Raw genomic sequence first — 23,071 nt, 5'->3', positions numbered from 1 at the left:
ACCCAGACACCAGCAGGTAAGCAAAGCACAATGAAGACAAAAGTTTAAGAACAACAGATTATTTTATGAGTTTTATAGCCTAACCTGCAGCCCTGGTTTTTAAGTAAATGGTTTCAAAGCCACCTCTCAAGGAGACTCAAGAAAGCACTGAAACTAATCATCACTGCACAGAGGTCAGGGCGGTCACTGGTCTTCAGCGAACTGGAGACGCCAGAGATGTTGACTCATCTCCCACAAACCTAGGTCACCTCCCCACATCCAGAGCGCCCCCCCCCCCCGCACACACACGAGGTACAAGCTGCCCTTCGCCGTCTCTCCCCCTCACACAGCCCCAGTACACGTATGTACACACGCCGAGTACACCCTCAGTGCACGCACATTCACACCCCGAGTGCACCTCAACCCCCAGGGGACACGCACCGGGCCAGCCCCCTACTGCCCCTACGCGCGCACACCCGGAAGGACACGCCCCGGGCAGCTCCAGCCCACCCCGTGCACGTGCGTGCGCACACACACACACACACACACAGTCCCACGTGGCCCGCGCCAGCCCCGCCTCCTCCCCGGTACCTGGGCAGCGCCTCCCGGAACAGGCCCGTCAGCCGCCGCACGGTCTCTAGGCAACCGGGGGCCTCCGAGAGCCGCTCAGCGCCGGCGGCGCGTTCCAGCTGCTGGGCCACAGCGGCCAGCGCCGCCTCTAGCTCGGCCGCCGCCATCTTGCGCCTCGCCCCGCCCCCTGGCCAGACAGAGACCGCCCGGGCCCGGCCGCTCGAGGGAGGGCCTGACGTGCGTGTGCAGGTGGGGAGGGGGGGGGGGAGGTGCGTAAGGCACAGATATCGCGGGGGGGGGGGAGGGGAGGGCTGACACGCACGTCCCACTTGCGTAGCCTGCGCCAGCTTGGCACGTGCGAGCCGTGGGCATGGGCTGGATGCGTGCGCGTGCGTGCGTGGCTGGGGTGGGGCTCTGGAAAGAGCTTCAAAGCTGCAGGAGCCCCGAGGCCCTGCGTGGCGGGAACCCTGGACTCTGGAACATGCAGTGAGAGTGGAAGCCCCGGGCTGTGCGCAGCTATCCGAGAGTGCCTGTGTGTAGATGTGTCCGTGGAGATGTATGATGTGCATGCGTGTAGGCAACTGTACGTGAGAGTTGCCTATACATTATATTTGCATTATTGGATGGGTCCTTAATTTTGCATGACAGAATGGTTGTGCCAGTGTTACAGGGGAATGGGTAGATCTTGGGGGGGGGGGGGTAACAAAAAGGTGTTATATAACTTGTGGGCAGTTCCTCACACACCCCTGTGTGTAAATGTACATGTGTAAGATAAATATATATATATATATACACACACACACACACACAGAGTCAAAAGCTGTATAGTGATAGAAATGTAGCCGTGTTAGTCCAGTGTAGCTGAAACAAACAGGACAATGTAGCACTTTAAAGACTAACAAGATGGTTTATTAGGTGATGAGCTTTTGTGGGCCAGACCCACTTCCTCAGATCAAATTTGGCCCACAAAAGCTCACCCCCTAATAAACCATCTTGTTAGTCTTTAAAGTGCTACATAGTCCTGTTTTTTGTAAAAGCTATATAGTCATTTAAAATAACATAATTAGAAGTAAAACAGAAACCCCGATTTAGGAAATGTGCAATTAAGTTTCCATCACCAAATTTAACAAAGGGATGGTTGTTGCTTCAAGCATTAAACTGCACTAAACTAGAGTAATCCCAAATCTACCTTGTTAAATCTCAAACATTTCAAAGCCAGTCAGCTACTTATGTTCAAATTAAAACTGAAAGGTCTATTCCAGTGGTCCCCAACCTTTTGGGGCTGCTGGGAGCCCGGGGGCGGGGACACTCATGGGCCGGGCACACAGGGGCAGGGCGCCCGGGGGGGGGGCCACCCATATGCTGCGTGCCCAGTGCGGGCGACACCCATGCGCCGCACTCCCAGGGTCAGCGCTGCTTCTGTGCAGCACGCCCGGGGTGGGGCTGCCCATAAGACACGTGCCCAGGGCCGGCGCTGCTTCTGTGCCGCGCGCCCAGGGGTGGGGACGCCCATACTCTGTGTGCCCGGGCCAGCACAGCCCTTGTGCTGTGCACCCGGGGGTGGGGCTGCCCATATGCTGCACGCCCAGGTGCTGGCACTGCCCATGCACCACTTGCCTGGGGGTGGGGGTGGCCCCAATCACTTGGCGGGTGCACAGAAATGGCCCAGGGGGTGCCACCACATTGGGGACCACTGGTCTATTCAAATGTATGCTGAAGAACAATGTTTCTCAATCAGTGGTATGAGTACCCTTAAGGGAGAAGTCTGGGAGGTATGTCAACACAAAATTTGAAAAAACTTGAATTTTTGTTTTAAGTTTTACAGCATTTTATTATATTTGTACTTTTTACACCCAAAAAGGTCATCACCCACCCAGCTACAATTGTCAAATGTGTTGCAACTGTAGAAAAAAAAATCTGTGTCTGAAAACTAGGTACTGGGGGTACTTATAATTTTTTTTAAGGGGTACTTTATAAAAAAAAAAGTTGAGAAGCACCGCTGTAGATGCGTGGACTTTGTTTTTGGGCCAACTACCATGCATCTGCCTTCAAAGGTAGACTTGGAAGGATTTATTTTTTATCTGTAAACATTGATTTTTTGCTGTGCACATGCACAGAAAAAATATTTCCATAAAATAATTGAAATTTTCAGTTAGACAAAGTAAGAAAAATGCTTCTTGAGACCTTATTAGAGTTTGATTTAACGATAAATCCTCTATTGGTATCCAAAATACTGAAACTGCCGAATTGCATTATGAGGACCCTTGAAGAAACACAGCCATAGCCAAGAACGATCAGTTCCCAGTGTCTAGCCTAAGCAAAACAACTTGAGAATACTTCCTTGAACCATCAGTTTATCCATAAACAAATTAGTGTTATTTCTTGAACCACTGTTGTTTCACTACAAAAACCCTACCCATGCTCCACTAAAGTGTTCTGATAACTGGATCAAAATTCTGCATCAGTTCAATTGGGACTTAATCCTCTCCTGACTGTTGGTCTTGGGGTCTCTGCTTTGCTTGTCTCCGAACACTGGACCCCCATCTACCATCACCACTTGGCAACCCTGATTAATTCAAGCTTCTTGGAGTAGTGAGATCCATCTCTCCTTTTTTTCTCTCTCTCCCTAGATATAGCCCCCTGACTCTGCCCTATATGATCAGTTATGATTGCTACCCCTAACTTTTTTTAATGAGATTTAAGTTAGATTTAATATTATAACTGTTTGTTTGTCTGGCTCTCTTGTATGGTTACCACCTGGAAATAAAAAACTTTCACAATTAAGCTGGTTTCCTCTTTCTTTCTCCCCTTTCCCCCACTACCCCGGAGGCGAGGAGGGGATTATTTTTGTCTTCCACATTGACTCTGCAACAACGCTCCTTGTACCTAAGCTAAAAATCCTGTGGAGTTTGCTTAACACGGGGGTTATTAGCAGAATGATTTTGACATGAAAGCGGGGTAAGGGACGTGCTGAACATGGGGTGTGGAAGAGGGTGGAAGCTTAAAGTGCTGTGTAATCCAAGGGCACAGGAGGGTCACAGCTTGGCATTGCTGTGCAACCCAGCCTACTAAATCCAGGGACATATAAGGGATCCTCTTGTGAGTACTGATTAACTGGTCCTCTCAGTGGGTATGAGTGGTTGTGTTCATCTGTTTCTTGGATGGGAAGAACCTAGTACAGGGCAACCTAGATTCTGCAGGATAGCTCCAGTGGGAGGGAATTGGCAGAAGGGAGAAGTAAAGCTCCATATGAGAACACAAGCAACACATTGACAGAATTATCACACAAACCTCCCAGAAGAGTAACCCGAATAAATAAGCACACCCCAAAGTAATGGGCAACTGTGGTAGCACCTGACTCTTCCCACACTGCTGGTGGGTGGAGAGAGAAGGAGGAGACAGACAAGGGCACCAGCTGCCAGAAATGAGAATTCACGATAGAAACTCTTTCAGCAAATGGCAGTGGGAAATAAGGGCAATGGCACAGTTAGAAGGGCTAGTTCTTCCCAAAAGAACCATGAAAAAGTAACCATCCTGAGCACCTATTAGTTCACTCCTCTGTCTTGGACCAATGGAGGCCCTCAGCTTAGTCCTGTGGCATAGTGAGACGTTAGATAACCCCTTGTGCCTCATATCATGAGTTCCACTATTTATCTAGTCTTAGCCCTGTTGAATCTTTCTGAGATGTCTGTCTGTAAATGACCCAATTAAAACTTCTGAGGTTCATTTCAATATGTCTCACATACCTATAAAAACAATAGAAAATTAACAAAAATAAGGAGTGATGAACAGTGTGATACACTGGGATACCAGCTGTGGCTCCCTTACATTGTCCTCAAGCTTCCTCCAGCACACATACAGGTAGGGAGACACCTAGCTGCTTAAAGACACAGACCTGGAATCAGTACTGCATAGGAAGGCTTCAGCTAAGGAATTGCCCAGCACTCAAAGTGCACACCCCTTCTAGAGTGTAAACTCAAAACTCTATTGTGTAGCGCTGCATAGAGCACTGTACAGCTCCTGAAATTCATTCCCTCCCTCAATGTGGAAGAAGATACGCACAACTTTATGCCCCACCAACCCTGTTATAAATTCCACAAACTGGTTTTAGAGAAAAACAAAAGTGGCTGTGTCTAAACTGGCAAGTTTTTCCACTGTCTACACTGGTCGCTTGAATTTCCGCAAGAACACTGACTTCCTACTGTCTGAAATCAGTGCTTCTTGTGGAAATACTACGTTGCTCCGATTCGGGCAAAAGTCTTTTGTGCAAAGCTTTTGTGCAAAAGGGCCAGTGTAGACAGCTCAGATTTGTTTTGCGCAAAAACAAAATATAGCTTTTAAGTGATTATAAGGGATAGCAAACAGAACAAAGCAGATTATTCAGCAAATAAAACAAAAGCATAATATAAGCTTAGATACTAAAGGAACTGATTTACAAGCAACAATTTCTTACCCTAAATTTTAATTAAATTGCCATGTCTCTTGAAGGCAAACACCTTTTGCTTGCAGCTTAAAATTCCAGGTTTTCTTTTAATAAGCCAGGAAACTTTTCCAGACTCGGCAGAGTCCATCTTTAACCCGTTTGTTTCTTAGATGGTCTTAGCAATCATTGTGGAGAATCCTGATTATCTCACTTCTCTGCCTTAAATAGGTTTTACATATGGCAGGAACACTTTGTTTTCAAGTGTGGTCTCTTCCCCCGCCAGTGGAAAAATACTGGTATTCCATCATGGAATCCAGGACCAGGTGACTTAATCACGTGACCCTGCAGTACCAAAGCTGTGTGAATCAGAGGCTGTTTCTAGCATCCCAGGAAAGCTTCTCAGAAAGGTGGGAGATTAGCATTTGCAGAGATCTATTATTCTCCCTAATCGCCCATTGACTTGTCCCCAGTTAGCTAGCCAACCAATTGCATTTTATCTGGTGGGCATTACCCAGGAGCAAACACTTTTGTAGTACAGATGAATAGTCAATATTCCTAACTTAGGTACAACAATGCTCTTTCACAAAAAGGAAGCAAATGAACCCTCTTTTGTCCTGACTGGAAGGGAACCTGGCAAAGAACTGGGAGAGGTGATTGATGCAATGCCACATTGTCATGGAAGCAAGTGGTATTGTAGAGAAATCAGATTGACACACAGTGCAGCACAGAGAAATTCAGCCTGATTCACAGCCATTGCAGATTATTCTGCCTCATTTGCTGTATACCTTTCAAATTCCGCAACAAATTAAACATTTCCTTAATTTTTGATTGCTTGTTGTTAACATAAGAACATAAGAACGGCCGTACTGGGTGAGACCAAAGGTCCATCTAGCCCAGTATCCTGTCTACCGACAGTGGCCAGCACCAGGTGCCCCAGAGAGGGTGGACCGAAGACAATGATCAAGCGATTTGTCTCCTGCCAGCCCTCTCCAGCCTCTGACAAACAGAGGCCAAGGACACCATTTTCTCCCCTGGCTAATAGCCTTTTATGGACCTAACATCCATGAATTTATCCAGCTTCTCTTTAAACTCTATTATAGTCCTAGCCTTCACAGCCTCCTCTGGCAAGGAGTTCCACAGGTTGACTACATGCTGTGTGAAGAAGAACTTTCTTTTATTAGTTTTAAACCTGCTACCCATTAATTTCATTTGGTGTCCTCTAGTTCTTCTATTATGGGAACTAATAAATAACTTTTCTTCATCAGCCCTCTCCACACCACTCATGATTTTATAGACCTCTATCATATCCCCCCTCAGTCTCCTCTTTTCTAAACTGAAAAGTCCCAGTCGCTTTAACCTCTCTTCATATGGGACCCGTTCCAAACCCCTAATCATTTTAGTTGCCCTTTTCTGAACCCTTTCCAAGGCCAAAATATCTTTTTTGAGGTGAGGAGACCACATCTGTACACAGTATTCAAGATGTGGGCGTACCATAGTTTTATACAGGGGCAGTAAGATATTCTGGGTCTTATTTTCTATCCCTTTCCTGATAATTCCTAGCATCCTATTTGCCTTTTTGACCACCGCTGCACTCTGTGTGGAAGTTTTCAGAGAACTGTCCACGATAACTCCAAGATCTCCTTCCTGATTTGTCGTAGCCAAATTAGCCCCCATCATACTGTACGTATAGTTGGGGTTATTTTTCCCGATGTGCATTACTTTACACTTATCCACATTAAATTTCATTTGCCATTTTGTTGCCCAATCACTCAGTTTGGTGAGATCTTCTTGGAGTCCCTCACAGTCTGCTCTGTCTTGACTATCCTAAACAGTTTGGTATCATCTGCAAACTTTACTACCTCACTGCTTACCCCTTTCTCCAGATCATTTATGAATAAGTTGAAAAGGATTGGTCCCAGGACTGACCCTTGGGGTACACCACTAGTTACCCCTCTCCAATCTGAAAATTTACCATTTATTCCTACCCTTTGTTTCCTGTCTTTTAACCAGTTCTCAATCCAAGAAAGGACCTTCCCTCTTATCCCATGGCCATGTAATTTACACAAGAGCCTTTGGTGAGGGACCTTGTCAAAGGCTTTCTGAAAATCCAAGTATACTATATCTACTGGATCCCCCTTGTCCGCATGTTTGTTAACCCCTTCAAAGAACTCTAACAGATTAGTAAGACAGGATTTCCCTTTACAGAAATCATGTTGACTTTTGTCCAACAAATTATGTTCTTCTACATGCTTCACAATTTTATTCTTTACTATTGTTTCGACTAATTTGCCCGGTACTGAATTTGTCAGGATTGCCTCTAGAGCCCTTTTTAAATATTGGTGTCACGTTGGCTACCTTCCAGTCATTAGGTACGGAAGCCGATTTAAAGGATAGGTTACAAACCACAGATAATAGCTCAGCAATTTCCCGTTTAAGTTCTTTTAGAACCCTTGGATGAATGCCATCCGGTCCCAGAGATTTGTTAACATTAAGTTTTTCTATTTGTTCCAAAACCTCCTCTAATGACAATTCAATCCGGGACAGTTCCTCAGATTCATCACCCACAAAGGACGGTGCAGATTCAGGGATCTCCCCAACGTCCTCAGCCGTGAAGACTGAAGCAAAGAAATCATTTAGTTTCTCCGTAATGGCTTTATCGTCCTTGATTGCTCCTTTTATAGCTCGATCATCTAGGGGACCCACAGGTTTTTTAGCAGGCTTCCTGCTTCTAATGTACTTAAAAAACATTTTGTTATTTCTTTTTGAGTTTTTGGCTAGCTGTTCCTCAAAATCTTTTTTTGCTTTTCTTATTACATGTTTACACTTGATTTGACAGTGTTTATGTTCCTTTCTATTTATCTCACTAGGATTGGACTTCCACTTCTTAAAAGATACCTTTTTGTCCCTCACTGCTTCTTTTACATGGTGGTTAAGCCATGGTGACTCTTTTTTAGGTCTCTCGCTATGTTTTTTAATTTGGGGTATACATTTAAGTTGGGCCTCTATTATGGTGTCTTTAAAAAGTTTCCATGCAGCTTTCAGGGATTTGGCTCTAGTCACTGTGCCTTTTAATTTCTGTTTAACTAACCTCCTCATCTCTTGTAATTCCCCTTTTTGAAATTAAATGCCAGGGTGCTGGACTGCTGAGGTGTTCTTCCCACCACAGGGATGTTGAATGTTATTATATTATGGTCACTATTCCCAAGCGGTCCTGTAACGGTTATATCCTGGACCTGATCCTGCACTCCACTCAGAACTAAATCGAGAATTGCCTCTCCCCTTCTGGGTTCCTGCACTAGCTGCTCCAAGAAGCAGTCATTTAAGCCATTGAGAAATTTTATCTCCGCTTCTCTTCCTGAGGTGACATGTATCCAGTCAATATGGGGGTAATTAAAATCCCCCATTATTATAGAGTTCTTTATTTTGGTAGCCTCTCTAATCTCCCTCAGCATTTCTATGTCAGTATCCCTGTCCTGGTCAGGTGGTCGGTAATATATCCCTACTGCTAATTTCTTATTATTGGAGCATGGAATTTCTATCCATAGCGATTCTATGGAACATGTTGATTCACTTAATATTTTTATTTCATTTGATTCTACATTATCTTTCACATACAGTGCCACTCCGCCACCCACCCGGCCTGCTCTATCCTTTCTATATATTTTATATCCCGGTATGATTGTGTCCCACAGATTTTCCTCATTCCACCAGGTTTCAGTGATGCCTATAATGTCTATCTCCTCATTTAATACGAGGTACTCTAGTTCACCTATCTTATTAGTCAGACTCCTAGCATTTGTGTACAAGCACTTTAAAAATTTGCCACTGGTTATTTGTCTGCCCTTCCCTGATGCATTGGATTCCTTTGTATGCGGTTGTTTGTCAGCTCTGGCCCATTGTTTGCCCTCTCCCCTCCTCTCTTTCCAACTAAGGTTGTTCCAACCTTAACAATGTTCTTTAACCATTTTTTTGTATGAAACTTATTTAGTGGGCTATCAAACTAACTTACAGGCAGACATAGTCCCTTGCTGCAAAGAAAGGCAAAACAGACATGTTTGGAGTGAAAGGGACACAACACAGAAGCATATTGATCAGAGTGAGAATATTGGGGAGATTCCCAAATCTGAGCCTTTTTTTTAGGTGACAAATCTGAAGAACTGTCCTGGATTGAGGTGTCATTAGAGAAGAGTTTGGAACAAATTGATAAACTTAACAGTAACAAGAATTATGAAAGAACTCAAATGTGAAGTTGCAGAACTATTAACTAGTAACCTATCCTTGAAATCAGCTTCTGTACTGGAAGATAGCTAATGGGATGCCAATATTGTAAAGGGGCTCTAGAGGTGATCTTGGCCATTACAGATCGATAAGTGTAACATTGGTATCGGGCAAATTAGTTGAAACTATAGTTAAGAATATAATTATCAGACACATAGATGAAAATCATTTGTTGGGGAAGGTCAATATGAATTCTGTAAAGGGAAATCATGCCTTATTAATGTACTAGAGTTCTTTGAGGGGGTTAATAAGCATGTGGACAAGAGGGATCCAGTGGATATAGTGTATTTAGATTTCCAGAAAGCCTTTGACAAGGTCCCTCACCTAAGACTCTTAAGTAAAGTTAGTTGCCATGGAATAATAGGGTCCTCTCATGGACTGATAACTGGTTAAAGAACAGGAAACAAAGGTTAGGAATAAATGGTCAGTTTTCAGATTGGAGCGAGGTAACTAGTGGTGTTCCCCAGTGGTTTATCCTGGGACCAATCCTATTTATAAATGATGTGGAGAAAGTGGTAAACAGTGAGATGGCAAAATCTACAGGTGATGCTAATTTGATCAAGATAACAAATGGTCTGGTAGCACTTCACTGCGCCCACAAAAGCTCATGATACCGTCTACATATTTTGTTAGTCTATAAAGTGCTACTGGCCCATTTGTTGTTTTTTCTGTACAGACTAACCTGGCTACCCCCTGAAGCTTCTGCTTAAAATAGTTAAGACCAAAGCAGACTATGAAGAGCTTCAAAAGAATCTCACAAAACTAGGTGATTGGGCAACAAAGTGACAAATGAAATGTAATGTTGATAAATGTAAAGTAATGCACATTGGAAAAAATAATCCCAACTATGCATACAAAATGATGGGGACTAATTTAGCTATAACCGCTCCAGAGAGATCTTGGAGTCATTGTGGATAGTTCTCTAAAAACATCCACTCAGTGTGCCGCAGCAGTCAAGAAAGCAAACAGAATGTTAGGAATCATTGAAAAGGAAAATAGAGAATAAGACAGAGAATATCTTATTGCCACTATATAAATCCATGGTACGCTCACATCTTGAATACAGCATACAGATGTGGTCACCTCATTTCAAAAAAGACATATTGGCATTGGAAAAGGTTCAGAAAAGGGCAAAAATGATTAGGGGTTTGGAATGGGTCCCATATGAGATTAAAGAGACTAGGACTTTTCAACTTAGAAAAGAGGAGACTAAGGGGGGGGGGGGAGATAAGATAGAGGTCTATAAAATCATGACAAGTATGGAGAAAGTGAATATGGAAAAGTTATTTACTTGTTCCCATAGCATAAGAACTAGGGATCACCAAATTAAATTAATAGGTAACAGGTTTAAAACAAACAAGCACACAGTCAACCTGTGGAACTTCTTGCCAGGGGAAGCTGTGAATACCAGGACTTTAAAAGGTTCAAAAAAGAACTAGATGAATTCATGAAGGTTAGGTCCATCAATACTTATTAGCCAAAGTGGATAGGAATGGTGTCTCTTGCTTCTGTTCGTCAGGGTCTGGAAATAGATGACAGGAGAGGGCTCACTTGATGTTTACCTGTTTCTGTTCACTACCTCTGGGGCATCTGGCTTTGGCCACTGTCGGAAGACAGGATACTGAGCTAGATGGACCTTTGTTCTGACCCAAAATGGCCGTTCTTATATACTTATGTGTTTATTTCATGTTTGGGGGGATTTGTTTTATTGTTTCTATAATATTATATTTATTATAAAATGTTTATATTTTTATTTAGAACAGCAAGAAAAGCAAAATGCAGGAGGCTGTAAAAATGTGTACGTCAAAGCAGGCCTAAACTTACATATTAGAAAGCTGGAAAATGTAAATTTAGACTCCCTAACATTTCACATCAGCAGAGTGAGTGTAAGTAGATTGAAAGGATTTGGGATATAAAGAAGTCTATGAGATAAGAAATTAGTCACCTCCGTGCACATCACCACTGCCTTGAGTCTATATCATTATGATTTTTAAAATGATACACATCACCTAGGCAATGCCATTAGAAGATTCATTGTTTCAATGAATGTGTGTAATTTGCTCTTTAGCTTGGAAGTGACAAGACAGTGTCTTGCAGGACAGAGCAAAGCTGGTATGGTGTCTCCCCACTTGCCTCCCACCTCTCCCCCCCCCCCCCCCCCCCCCAGCTCACTTCACACTGTTCTCCCTGCAGGTTAAATTCCACACATTTCACAGCTGCAGCCTCTCCCCCACCTAAGCTGAAAATACCTCTTGGGCTGCTTGAACTTGAATCCTCGCTGACTTCCTCTTGGAGTCTAACAAGTATAACCTTGCTCTCCCTCCCCATCCCCTTTGCACACCAGAACGACCCCCTCAGCCAATTCAATCATATTTTATTGGCATAAGAAGTTATTTAAGTGTTGCCAAAGTATAAACCAGACAGATGCTTCAGCTTGCTGTCAGAGATTGATTCCAGCAAACATTTGGCCAGGATGGGACTTCATTATGTTTAGAGATTTATCCCCATACATGGAGAATCCAATTGGCAAAGGGCTTCACAGTATGTATGGGATAAATCCCCATATATAGGCCTTTATCCTGCCTCAAATGAAGTCAGTGGAAAAACTCCCACTGACATCTATGGTGCGGTGCAGGATCAGGGCCACCCTGAGCATCTGCCTTGGAATACAGTCTCATGGTGTGCTTAGTGGTTTAATCCCCAGAACATAGCCTGGCCACCACTGCAATTTTCCTTTCCTTTACAACACATCATATACACCTCAATGTGTACATGTATACATGCCCCAATAATATAGCTTCTTCTCTTTCTTTGCTCTCTCTGTGCTATGCTGATGTGTGCTGGGGGAGGATGCTGTGGCCAGAGGTGGCCCATGCCTATAAGCAAACTCAGCAGCCTCCTCGGGTGCTAAATTAAATGGGGCACCAAATTCCCTGCCACTTCCTCTTCCCGTAACGCCTGGTGGGGTCCCCAAAGAGCAGAGCTCAGGGCTACCACCTGAAACGGTCCTATGGATTCTACTTCCAGGACATTTTTCACTTCAGTCACAAGCCTTGGGAAGAGTCAAAGCTTTCAGCTGTCATGGGTGGCAAGGGGACCTGGAGCTCCCAAGTGGTGGTGGGAGGACATGAAGCTATTAGCTCTGGAGGCAGCTGTTGGACTCTTCTCCCACTCCCACAGCAGGGCTCTGGCTTCAATTGTTGTTCCTGGCCTATCAGCCCAACCCATTGTTTTTAGTATAAGTCACAGTCAGGTCACAGGGTTCCATGATTTTTTGTTTATTGCCCGTGACTTTTACTAAAATAGTGGATAAAATCTTAACCTTATTCTTTGTTACATAGAGAGAAACGCCATCCTCCCTTAGTTTTTCAAGACCTTAGGTTATCTTTTTAGTCTCAGTACTTTTCCATCAGCTTTAGTGGTCCACCCTTTACTTGCCTTAGGTTGTACAATATAGGTTCTTGGAGTTAGCTTTGTAGGAACAACTAGCCTGGGAGATGCCCCTCCCTGCCTGAATGCTTCACCGTATAACTGGGAGGTGATGTTCGAGTTGCATTCTGATTACAATAATAATGTACTACACATGTGTACATTCATAATTATAACCGTGTACTTGTTTCCTCATGACCATCAAGTTGACAACATTGTACTCTTTCCTGAAAGACCTCCCTTGACATATACCGATGCACAGTAAATCGTATACAACCTAATTGTGAGAAAACAGAAAAGGTGTGGGTGATGGCTTTAAAAATTTTTTTTAAAGGAATACATTGCATGAGTGACACTGATAGGGAACATTGTATGCCAACATATATCTATACAAATTGATATTCTCCCCTTGTTATGCTTCCCAATATCACACAGATCCTTCTAAATGGAGTTTACTTCAGTTCTTCAATCTGCAGATTTCTATTATATTTCAACAATAGCTAGCAATACTCTAGATAGCTGAACTTTCACAGGAAAGAAATATTTTTCAAAGAAAAATATCCTAAGAAAGAAAACCAGAGGAATAACATCTGAGCATCACCAGTAACCAGCTTACACAAGACCTGTCTATAGCCTGACATCTAGTGGAGATAAAACAATATTCTGCAGAATAAAAAGTCCACATTTGACAGACTTACAAAGTAAATAATTATATAGAGTTCATTCTTTAATTTCAATTTACATTGCTTAAAAAGAAGTTTATTATAGGTTCTGTGTGCCTTTGTCATGTTAAAAATACATTACATATTTCCCTTTACCCTACACCAAAATGAAATTAAACATCCAAACAGCAACATACAACAATTAATTTTTGGAACCTTTCTGAAAAATCAGTCCCATATTATTTTAAGAAGTGTTACTTAAAATAGCATTACCAGTTAATAACATAAAACGAATGACAATATTCCTAAAAATATTTACTAAAGCGATACACAGATTAAGATCTAGGAAATAAAGGCTTCACTTCTTAATTCTCCTAAGCCTTTTATCTTATTTGTGCATCAATTTTCCCATCTACACCCATAAAGGTACAATGAGAATTAGTTAATTTTGGGATAGCATTATGAACAACAAAATCTATATAGTCATTTATTTTATTGTGAGTCATAAATGTTTGATTTGTATAGGAAACTTTCTAAAGAAGAAACACAAGTACTAGAATTAGAGTACAAATAACTTCCTCAGAAGACATGGGGCACATTCATTAAGCACCAGGCTTCAGTTTATTTGGGATTTAATTCTGATATACAGGAATTTTCATTTACTAAACAAGAAAACCATCAAGGAACTGCTCTTATCTATGGAGACCTGAACAAAGAAAAGATACTTTTTCAACTGGTATGTAAAGGCATGTCACCAAGTTCAGCTAATTATACCTCTGAAGGGAAGCTTTGAATCTATTCATATTTGGTATTATTTTTCACCTTATCACATTACCAGAGTGAAGATTTTTTAAAAAGGTTAGTGATACAGACATGCTGATTTTTTAAAATTAGTCTTTTGACTTTATTAAATAATCAATTACAGAGATTAAATCAAATAGGCTGATTCTGCATAGATTGGTTACTAGACTTGCCCTCTACAGAACTTAAACTTAATGTAATAACTCCTATTAAAAAGCTTCTAATTACTTGTAATAAAGTTTTGCTGGTACCCAGATAATTCTATTTCTTGCATCAACACCTTATAACTCCTCTGCATATGGAACAAAATAACATATCTGATTATTTGCTTCCTTTAGTATATAACTACTGATAATTATTAAATCTCTTTTTTATACAGGATGGGAATGACAGGAGGATTTAGTTGTAATTTTTCCAGCTTATGCATGAATAAAGAAAGGCATGAAGGAGCTATAAACAAGAATTTCAAACCAGAGAGCGGCTCAGACTTTCATCTGAATAAAACAAAAGTGCTGTTCCAGCCTGTGTACTATCCACATCTCTAATGTTTCAGCCAATTGCCTTTACTAGAACATGTTTTTACTGGGCTCATGACATTACATACTGATTTGTGTACTTTCACGCAATCATGCAATGTATTGTTAACTTCAGTTGTTAATCAGATACTTACAGGTAGATACAAAGTATTATATAGTAACAAGACATATAATTTATGTTAGGGATGGATGGGGCTGCTTTTTTGACTCATCTGAAATAGTGGCTGTTGATATTCACTTAATACAAATATTAGTTTCACTTTAGAGAGGGTGGAGCAGGAAGTGAGGTAATGGGAAGAGGGTGTTGGCTAAATGTCTTGAAGGCAGGAACAGGATAGGGAACTCAGGCACCAGGGGATGGTGGCAAAAGGTGCTGGGTCATAGTAAAAGAATGACTGGTGTCCTGTGGAAGCAGTCATTTAAAGTATCTGGAGCAGATCCAACACCCTTGGAGTCAATGCAGGTATGTCTACACTACAGCACTAATTCGAACTAACTTACTTCGAATTAGTTAATTCGAAATAAGCTAATTCGAATTAGTGCATCTAGACCTAAAAACTAATTCTAATTAGCGTTTTGCTAATTCGAAATAGCATGTCCACATTGAGTGGATCCTGAACCGAAGTTAAGGCTGGCCAGAACCAGTGCCAGCAGGGCATCAAGTTAGGACTTAGAGTGTGGAGCTGCTGCCTCAGGCTAGCCGAGGGCTGAGCTTAAAGAGACCCGACCCCCACCCTGGACAGACAGTTCTCAGGGTTCCCCGCTTGCTTGTCTAACTCAATGAGGGACAGCAAAGCAGTTCTGTCTTGGAGTGCCCTGAGTGCCCACACTCGGCACATCACAGCACTCGGCCATCAGCCCGGCTGCACTTGCCACAGGTTGCCATCCGGGGGGTCAATCGGGGGGCTGTCAGGATCCAGGAGGCCCTGCAGGAGAGCTTCCACCCCAAGGAGCCTGCAGAGTCACCCCAGTCCTCCCCATCAGGGGCTCGTACACCATTCCTCCCTCACCTCCTTCCACTTACTCCTCCCTAGCCCCCCTTCCTGATGTAAAAAATAAAGGACACGTGTGTTCAAAAATAGAAACTCTATTTAACAAAACTGTGGGGGGAGGGTTAACCTCTGGGTAGACTTGGAAAAGGAGGTGGGAGAGGGTGGAAGAGGGAAGGGGGAAACCTGGGAGGAGGGAGCTGGAAGTGGGAAGCCAGGGGAAGAAGGAGGAGGGGAAGTATAAAACTATGGTATGCCATATCTTCAGTACTGTGTACAGATGTGGTCTCCTCACCTCAAAAAAGATATTTTGGCCTTGGAAAGGGTTCAGAAAAAGGCAACTAAAATGATTAGGGGTTTGGAACAGGTCCCACATGAAGAGAAGCTAAAGAGACTGGGACTTTTCATCTTAGAAAAGAGGAGACTAAGGGGGGATATGATAAAGGTATATAAAATCATGAGAGGTGTGGAGAGGGTGACTAAAGAAAAGTTCTTCATTAGTTCCCATAATATAAGGACTAGAGGACACCAAATGAAATTAATGGGTAGCAGGTTTAAAACTAATAAAAGAAAGTTCTTCTTCACACAGTGCATAGTCAGCCTGTTGAACTCCTTGCCACAGAAGGCTGTGAAGGCTAGAACTATGACAGAGTTTAAAGAGAAGTTAGATAAATTCATGGAGGTTGGGTCCATGGAGTGGTATTAGCCAGGGGGTAGGAATGGTGTCTCTGGCCTCTGGTTGTGGAAGGCTGGAGATGGATGGCACAAGACAAATGGCTTGGTCATTGTCTTCGGTCCATCCCCTTCGGAGTACCTGGTATTGGCCACTGTCGGCAGACAGGCTACTGGGCTAGATGGACCTTTGGTCTGACCCAGTACGGCCGTTCTTATGTTCTTATGTTCTAAGCTGAGGGCTCAGGGTCGGAGGACTCACTGGACCAACTTGATTTTCATGCAAACCTACTCCTGGGTTCGCATGTGGCCTTTGGTGGCCAGGATGGCAGCTATCCTGCCCTACACGGCCACTTTCCTGTGCCTAGTGCAGAGATCATGGACATTGGAGGCCTCCCTCCAAACCTCAATGAGGTCCACGATCTCTGCACTAGACCAGGCGGGTGCCCGCCTCTTGCGGCCCTGGGAAGGCTCCTGGGAGCCGCCAGCCTCGTCCTGGGAAGAGGTGGCAGTGGGTGGCTGGCTCATGCTGTGCCAGGTGCAGGGCCTGCTGGGTGGGTGCTGACAGGCTTGCAACTGACACGAGCACTGTAGCCAGACCGTGCCCCTTTAAGGGCTCTGGGGCCAGGAGGGGGCAGAAGAGTTTCCCTGGTTTGGCCCAGAGTGGCCACCAGGGAAAGCTGGGGAGGGCTAGCCTCCCATTAGTTCGAATTAAGTGGCTACATAGCCCTTAATTCGAACTACTTAATTCGAACTAGACGTTACTCCTCGTAGAATGACGTTTACGTAGTTCGAATTAAGCGCTCCACTAGCTCGATTTAAATTCAAACTAGCGGTTTGTATGTGTAGCCCCCATTAAAGTTAATTCAGACTAATGGCTGTTAGTTCGAATTAACTTTGTAGTGTAGACATACCCTGGGAGATTTGCCATTAATTTCACTGGGGGCAAGATCAAGCCCTATATTTTGTTTTTGACTCATACTCATCCAAATATTTTTAAAGTGGCTGAATCTGTATGAATGTGAATAAAAGGTTTGTCATGTCCCTGAGGCCACATAGTAATACTGAGGTGAAATTTACACCACTATCTATTCTGAACAGCTTGTGAACATAGGCTCTGGTTTTTGGAATATTGGATTTTTCACTGGTCAATAGAAAAATCACATGACATGTCAAAATTAAAATAACAAAAGCATAGTGTTTTTTAATAGAAGACAAAGGTTTGTACACTGTGTTGTTCAACAGGGAATCCGGGTATGGTGTGTGCCTTCATTCCTGAAGAAGGGAGTGCCGAGTAAAGAGGAATCTATTATAAATCACATTTTTAGTGAGAATGGCAAAGCTGCATAAAACTCTTGCCTTAGGGAATCTGTCTAATTTGTCAGCTAAAATTCAGTGTCTTGACAGAAAACTAGTCTATTCATGCTGCATGGAGACTAATTACCCAAAGAAAGAATCTGTTCAGGGAACTGTCAACAATGACTTAGTGATGGCATGATCATTGAAGGTGTGTGGGGGGGGGATTTCAGAGCTTCCAAAATCAGTGCAGTTTCTCCTTCATAACGTGCCAGGCCTTAGCCAAGTATCAGTTCCATATCACTCTCTCACTTACACATCACTTCACAACCTGGGGTGTGGTGTCACCAATGGAGAATGAAGTACCATAATCATGTGTTATTCCTAATAAACTGAAAAATAGGAAAAGAACTTGCAGAAAAGGAAAATTCTAAGAGACAAAGCATTATAAATGGAAATGGTGTTTCACTAGTGGCAATATGGAAGGTGCAATGAATATGAAAGTTAAGCACCATATCTATAGCAATAACTTTCTTTGGGTATTTTTTAAAGGTGTAAGTGTAATCGTTTCCATACAGTGTACATCATGTAAAGCAGAAGAAAATTTAACATAAGTGGAGTTACATCAGATTTGTAGCTTGTCAGAGAAGAATTTGTCTCTCTAGGTCTTAGGGTAATAAAAGCCACTCTGATAATTCTTTAATTACAAATTCTTCAATCATTCTTTAACCATAATTTATTCTCCAAAAGAAATAAGAAAGTTATATATAATGGAATGGAGTTAATCTTCTGTTAGTGGACCAAATTCTAAATGTCTTGAATATCTGCCTTTCGTAATGATAGCAGTGAAAGTTTCAGGTGCTTAGCATCCCTCAGGATCTAGCTCAGTTCTTAGTTGGGCACTGATGAAAGCAGGAGTGTCACCTAAATAGTGGCTGGAGTCCCAAAGGAGTAAATCCCCTATAATTATCATTTTAGTCAAAGAACATAGCAGTGGTCACCACATCTCAGGATCAAGTCATAAGTTGTGATCCTGCAAGGTGAGCAGACACTCAGAACTTCACAGGATCCAACCTTGAGGAAGGTCTTCAGGATTGGGCCCAGTTAGCTTAAAAGAAAACTAGTGCCCTTGCTGAAGAAGGCTTAAAACACGTAAGACAGTTGGGTCAGGAAAGGGTGTATTCAACCACGACCACATCTGCTTTTCTTTCACAACACTAGGTTCAAAAATAAAATAGTTAAGAAGCTACTCATTACAAGAAATCATTATTACAATTAAACAAACATGGAACATGCCACTACTAACTAATTTAGACCCTAATTCAACAGAGAACTTTAATGCATGCTTAACTGTAAAAATGTGAGTAGTTCTACAATGTTCTTACAATGGGACTACCCTTAAAATTAGGCATGTGTTTAAGTACCTTCATAAATCAAAGCCCCACTGCTTTATTTGATTCACAAATAACATCAATAACTAGTTATTTCTCAAGGAGGGCAATAAAAAATGAGCATAACTGTCCAAAAAAAGGCAATGTTTACTTTTAAACAAAAGAACACTTTTGAAATATTAAATAAAGAAAGGTTATAATATCCAAGCCACTCCAACCCAACTAAAAAATAGTGATATAAATTAATGATTTACTCTGGGTTTATATATCTGTTTGCTTTGGTATTCATAAAAATGCACTGTTTCCTTAGCGACCTGAACATCATACATAATTTAGTCTATCCTTGATCTAAAGTACACCCTCTTAAGGAAATGCATACAGTTTCTCAAGAGAACACTTTTCCCTTTCTCATTGTTTATAAAGGAGGAAATAATGAATTGGTTTGTCCTGAATAGGTCATTTTTGATCTTTTCTTTTCTCCCCATTACTAATGATACCTGAAATTTAAACACTCATCAACATCTTACTCAATCACTCAATTCACAGGACGCTTCTAACAATGCCCTCAGTCTTAACAGAGAAGCACCAAATTTACTCATTTTATCTTGAAATATCATCCACCGCTTTCCAACAAATTCATTAAGCTACAAAAGACTAGTTTCTGCCTCTCTACCCCCATCTTCCTTTTAAACAGAGCCTGATTCTCCACCACCTTGTGTGTTGTAGGCTCATTTACACATGTGCAAAAATGCATACTCCGATATGGTAGCTTTTTACACTGACTTAGCACTCACATGACTGGATTCACAGATGTTTCGTGGTCCCCTTTGTGCTGGTGTATATGGAGGAAGGAGGGTATGTTTGCAAAGCAGTTGCATGGCCACTTTCCCAGCTTCTCCAATACCTTGGCAGAAGATGACTTTTACGGGAACTATGAACCCAGTCCTCTACCCCTCCCTTCATTGCAAAATAATCTTGTTCAAACAAGTCAGAGTTGTGGGGAAAGCAGCTCAGATATTCTTAAATCCTGACAGGTCTGCACCACAGCGAACTCCCAGAGAGACCATTGTAGCAGGAGCACAAATTAAGGCTGCCATGAGGAAGCAAAATCACTTCTCTTCTTTCCCTGTCTGCGATAGTATCGACATGGGCATGAACATCAGGAATGAGCATATGTGCGAATGGCAGTACAAGGTAGAAAGCACTGGAGAGTCAGGGCCCCAGCGAATGTAGTGTTCCTGAGAAATGATGGATGGATAGCCCTGGAAACTCCCCTCAGCAGATACAGCTCAAGCATGAACTTCCTTACACTATTCTGCAGGATCAAAAACAGCAAGGAGACTTGTCAAACAATGTGGTTTACATGGCAAATAAAAGTGTGTGCCAGATGATGTTTTAAATAAAAAAAATTCTTGATATAGATGCACAATAAACAAATAAACACAGGCTTAACCTCAGAATCATTATAGACATATTGAATATAACTTATTTACATCACAATCTTTGCTGATCACCTAGGGTATGTCTACACTGCATTCTTATTTTGAAATAAGCTATTCCGGAACAGTTATTCTGAAATAACTTACTTCGAAAAAGCACATCTACACTGCAGGGAAGTCTCAAAATTAGACCGAGGAAGGCTTCCCTAATGTAGACATGCTATCTCAATTTAGAACCCTAGGAGACACTGGGAAAGAATAACTTAGAACGGTCCTGGTGAGGGGCTATTTTGAAATAGCAGCACTGGAGCTTCTACACATGCCATATTTCAAAATAGCTATTTTGGAATAGGCATTATTCCTCGCAGAATGAGGTTTACAGATTTCAGAATAAGCTGTCCATTAACAGAATGGCTGTGTAGGTGCTCTCATTGTTATTTCAAAATAACGCTAGTTATCTCGAAATAACAGTGCAGTGCAGGCGCACCCCTATTGATCTCTCGCTTCCAAAGAAGTGAATTTAATATAATCTGGTTCTTTGTCTATTAGGCCATTTTTTTGCAAAAGTCACAGTCAGACCTTTTCAGTCATTTCATTGTGTCATTTTACCTAAACAGTATTTTAATTTGCTCTATTGCAGGCCAAGGGTCTCACAAAGAGGAAAATATTTTTACAGACCTACTAGGAGTCAGTAAAAGGAGGTGCGACAGACTGACATTTCCTACAAGATCTTGAATGGATGCTTTTGAATTAGGCATTTAAGTTAATATCTTTAGCAGGGAAAAATGCTACTGTTTAGGCATTGCATGTTTTCCATGGGAACAGTGTTTAGGAGAACAATGGGGCTGATTAGGTACATTGGTTCCAGCTGTAACAAAACTACTCGCTCCATCTCATCCCCTGGAAAAGTGTGCATAAAGGGGTTTTAGATAAATATTCTGGTTTTAAGATGGCTCTGGGCCTTCCTGATTCCGCAAAGTCTATGTCTAGACTGCAGGCTTCTTTCAGAAGAAGCTTTTTTTCAGAAGAGAAACTTATTCGAAAAAGGGATGCACTTTTTTGAAAGAAAGCGTCCACACTGATTAGACGCTCTCTCGCATAAAAGGCCATCCAGAACCACTTCAGCCAGGGCTTTAGGTCACCAGTTGCTTCCAAGTGCTGGTACCTGAGCCTTGCAGAGACACATGCTTAAAGGGATCCCCCTGGACAGCTGTTCCTCTGCTTCTGCTGCGTGCTTGCTACCTCTTCGAGCGACAGCAAAGCTCTCGCAGCGCCTTCTGTGGTTGCCCTGTTTTGTTTTTGGATGCCACAGCTTTGTTCTTTGTGCCATGGAGCCGGAGGTGCCCCTGGGCATGCAATGGCTCCACACGGCCGTGCTGCAGTTTTTGCAGCACTTTTTGCCAGCTGCCTTCCTGGTCCTGCATGAACTTGACCCCAAGCTCATTCTGGGGACCGTCTCCCTGGGTTCAGGAGCTATATTCTTCAATCAAAACCCACTGTGGAGAGGCGTTTCTGGAGGATGGACACCAGTTCCAACTGGTGGGACTGGCTGTTCATGGAGCGGCGGGACGACCAGCAGTGGCTCCAAAACTTCTACATGTGGAAGGCCACTTTTTAGGAGCTGTGTGCCTTGCTCACCCCCACCCTCCAGAGAAGCGACACCTACCTGTGGCCTGCCATGCCTGTGGAGAAGCAGGTCGCCATCACTGGAAGTTCACCACCCCCAACAGCTACTGGGCAACCAGTTCAGCATGGAGAAGTCCACTGTTGGGGCCCTCCTCATAGTGGTAAGGCACTCTCAGGCTGCAGTCCCTGCATGGGGGGGAAAGAAAGGGGGAGAGTCCTAGATAATGGGGGACCCTCGAGAAGGGGGGTTGGAGGTTGTTGGGGGGTGGAGTGTGGGTGGGGGAATCCCCATTCCTGGGTGGTTGTACCATCCTACCCCCACACAGCCCTGCTTCTGGGGGGGAGCAGCCTCATAGGGGGTGGCTCCTGGGGTATTTGGGGGAGAGGAAACAGTAGGGGGGAGGGCACCTTCCAAGGGCTCAGGCACTCCCTCTCTCATTCTCTAGTTTGTGTGTTTCTTTGCCTCCTTCTGCAGGTTGTGAGGGCCATCAACTTGATCCTGCTGCAGAGGGTCATTTGCATGGGAAACCTGGACTTAATCGTGGCTGGATTTGCTGCCCTAGGGTTCCCAAACTGTGGTGGAGCGATTGATGGGATCCACATACCAATCCATGCACCTGACCCAGCCATGAGTGGCCCAGTATATTAATCAGAAGGGCCAACTTTACTATGGTGCTGCAGGGCCTCGTCGACCACTGTGGACACTTCACAGATATTCAGAAACTCCAGCCTGTACTACGAGCTGGAGGCGGGCACATTCTTCCCCTGCTGGGACTGTGCAGTTGGAGATGTGCCAATGCCACTAGGCATCGTGGGGGGACGCGGCCAACCTCCTCATGCTTTGTCTGATGAAGCCATATACCGGCTACCTGGATCCCAGCAGGGACCTATTTAATGCCCAACTGAACCGTGCCCAGATCCAGGTAGAGTGTGCATTCAGCTGCCTCAAAGCATGTTTCTGGTGCCTGCTGACCCGCCTT

General features: G+C 43.2%; 1 protein-coding gene and 1 long non-coding RNA gene across 6 annotated transcripts in view; one reads left to right on the top strand and one right to left on the bottom strand.

Annotated features, from left to right (window-relative positions):
• ATXN10 (ataxin 10) overlaps positions 1–19,975 on the bottom strand; it is a 155,580-nt gene extending 135,605 nt beyond the window's left edge. For 2 of the 5 annotated variants that reach the window (XM_089770309.1, XM_075900001.2), the window contains exon 1: positions 571–809. In XM_089770309.1, coding sequence (XP_089626435.1) covers positions 571–716 — 146 coding nt within the window. In that variant the 5' untranslated portion in view covers positions 717–809. Of the gene's footprint in view, positions 1–570; positions 810–19,820 lie in introns of those variants that run through there. The other 3 variants (XM_006127756.5, XM_075899999.2, XM_075899998.2) reach the window with 3 other exon arrangements.
• On the top strand, positions 662–14,956 carry LOC142818687 (uncharacterized). Its single transcript, XR_012896273.2, has 3 exons — positions 662–798; positions 11,009–11,048; positions 14,522–14,956. It is a non-coding gene; the product is annotated as an uncharacterized LOC142818687 (long non-coding RNA).
• Positions 19,976–23,071: the final 3,096 nt, after the last annotated feature.

The sequence above is a fragment of the Pelodiscus sinensis genome, chromosome 1, assembly GCF_052426305.1.
Source record: "Pelodiscus sinensis isolate ZL-2025 chromosome 1, ASM5242630v1, whole genome shotgun sequence".
In the NCBI taxonomy this organism is placed as follows: domain Eukaryota; kingdom Metazoa; phylum Chordata; order Testudines; family Trionychidae; genus Pelodiscus; species Pelodiscus sinensis.
This window is presented reverse-complemented; position numbering and strand designations above follow the sequence as displayed.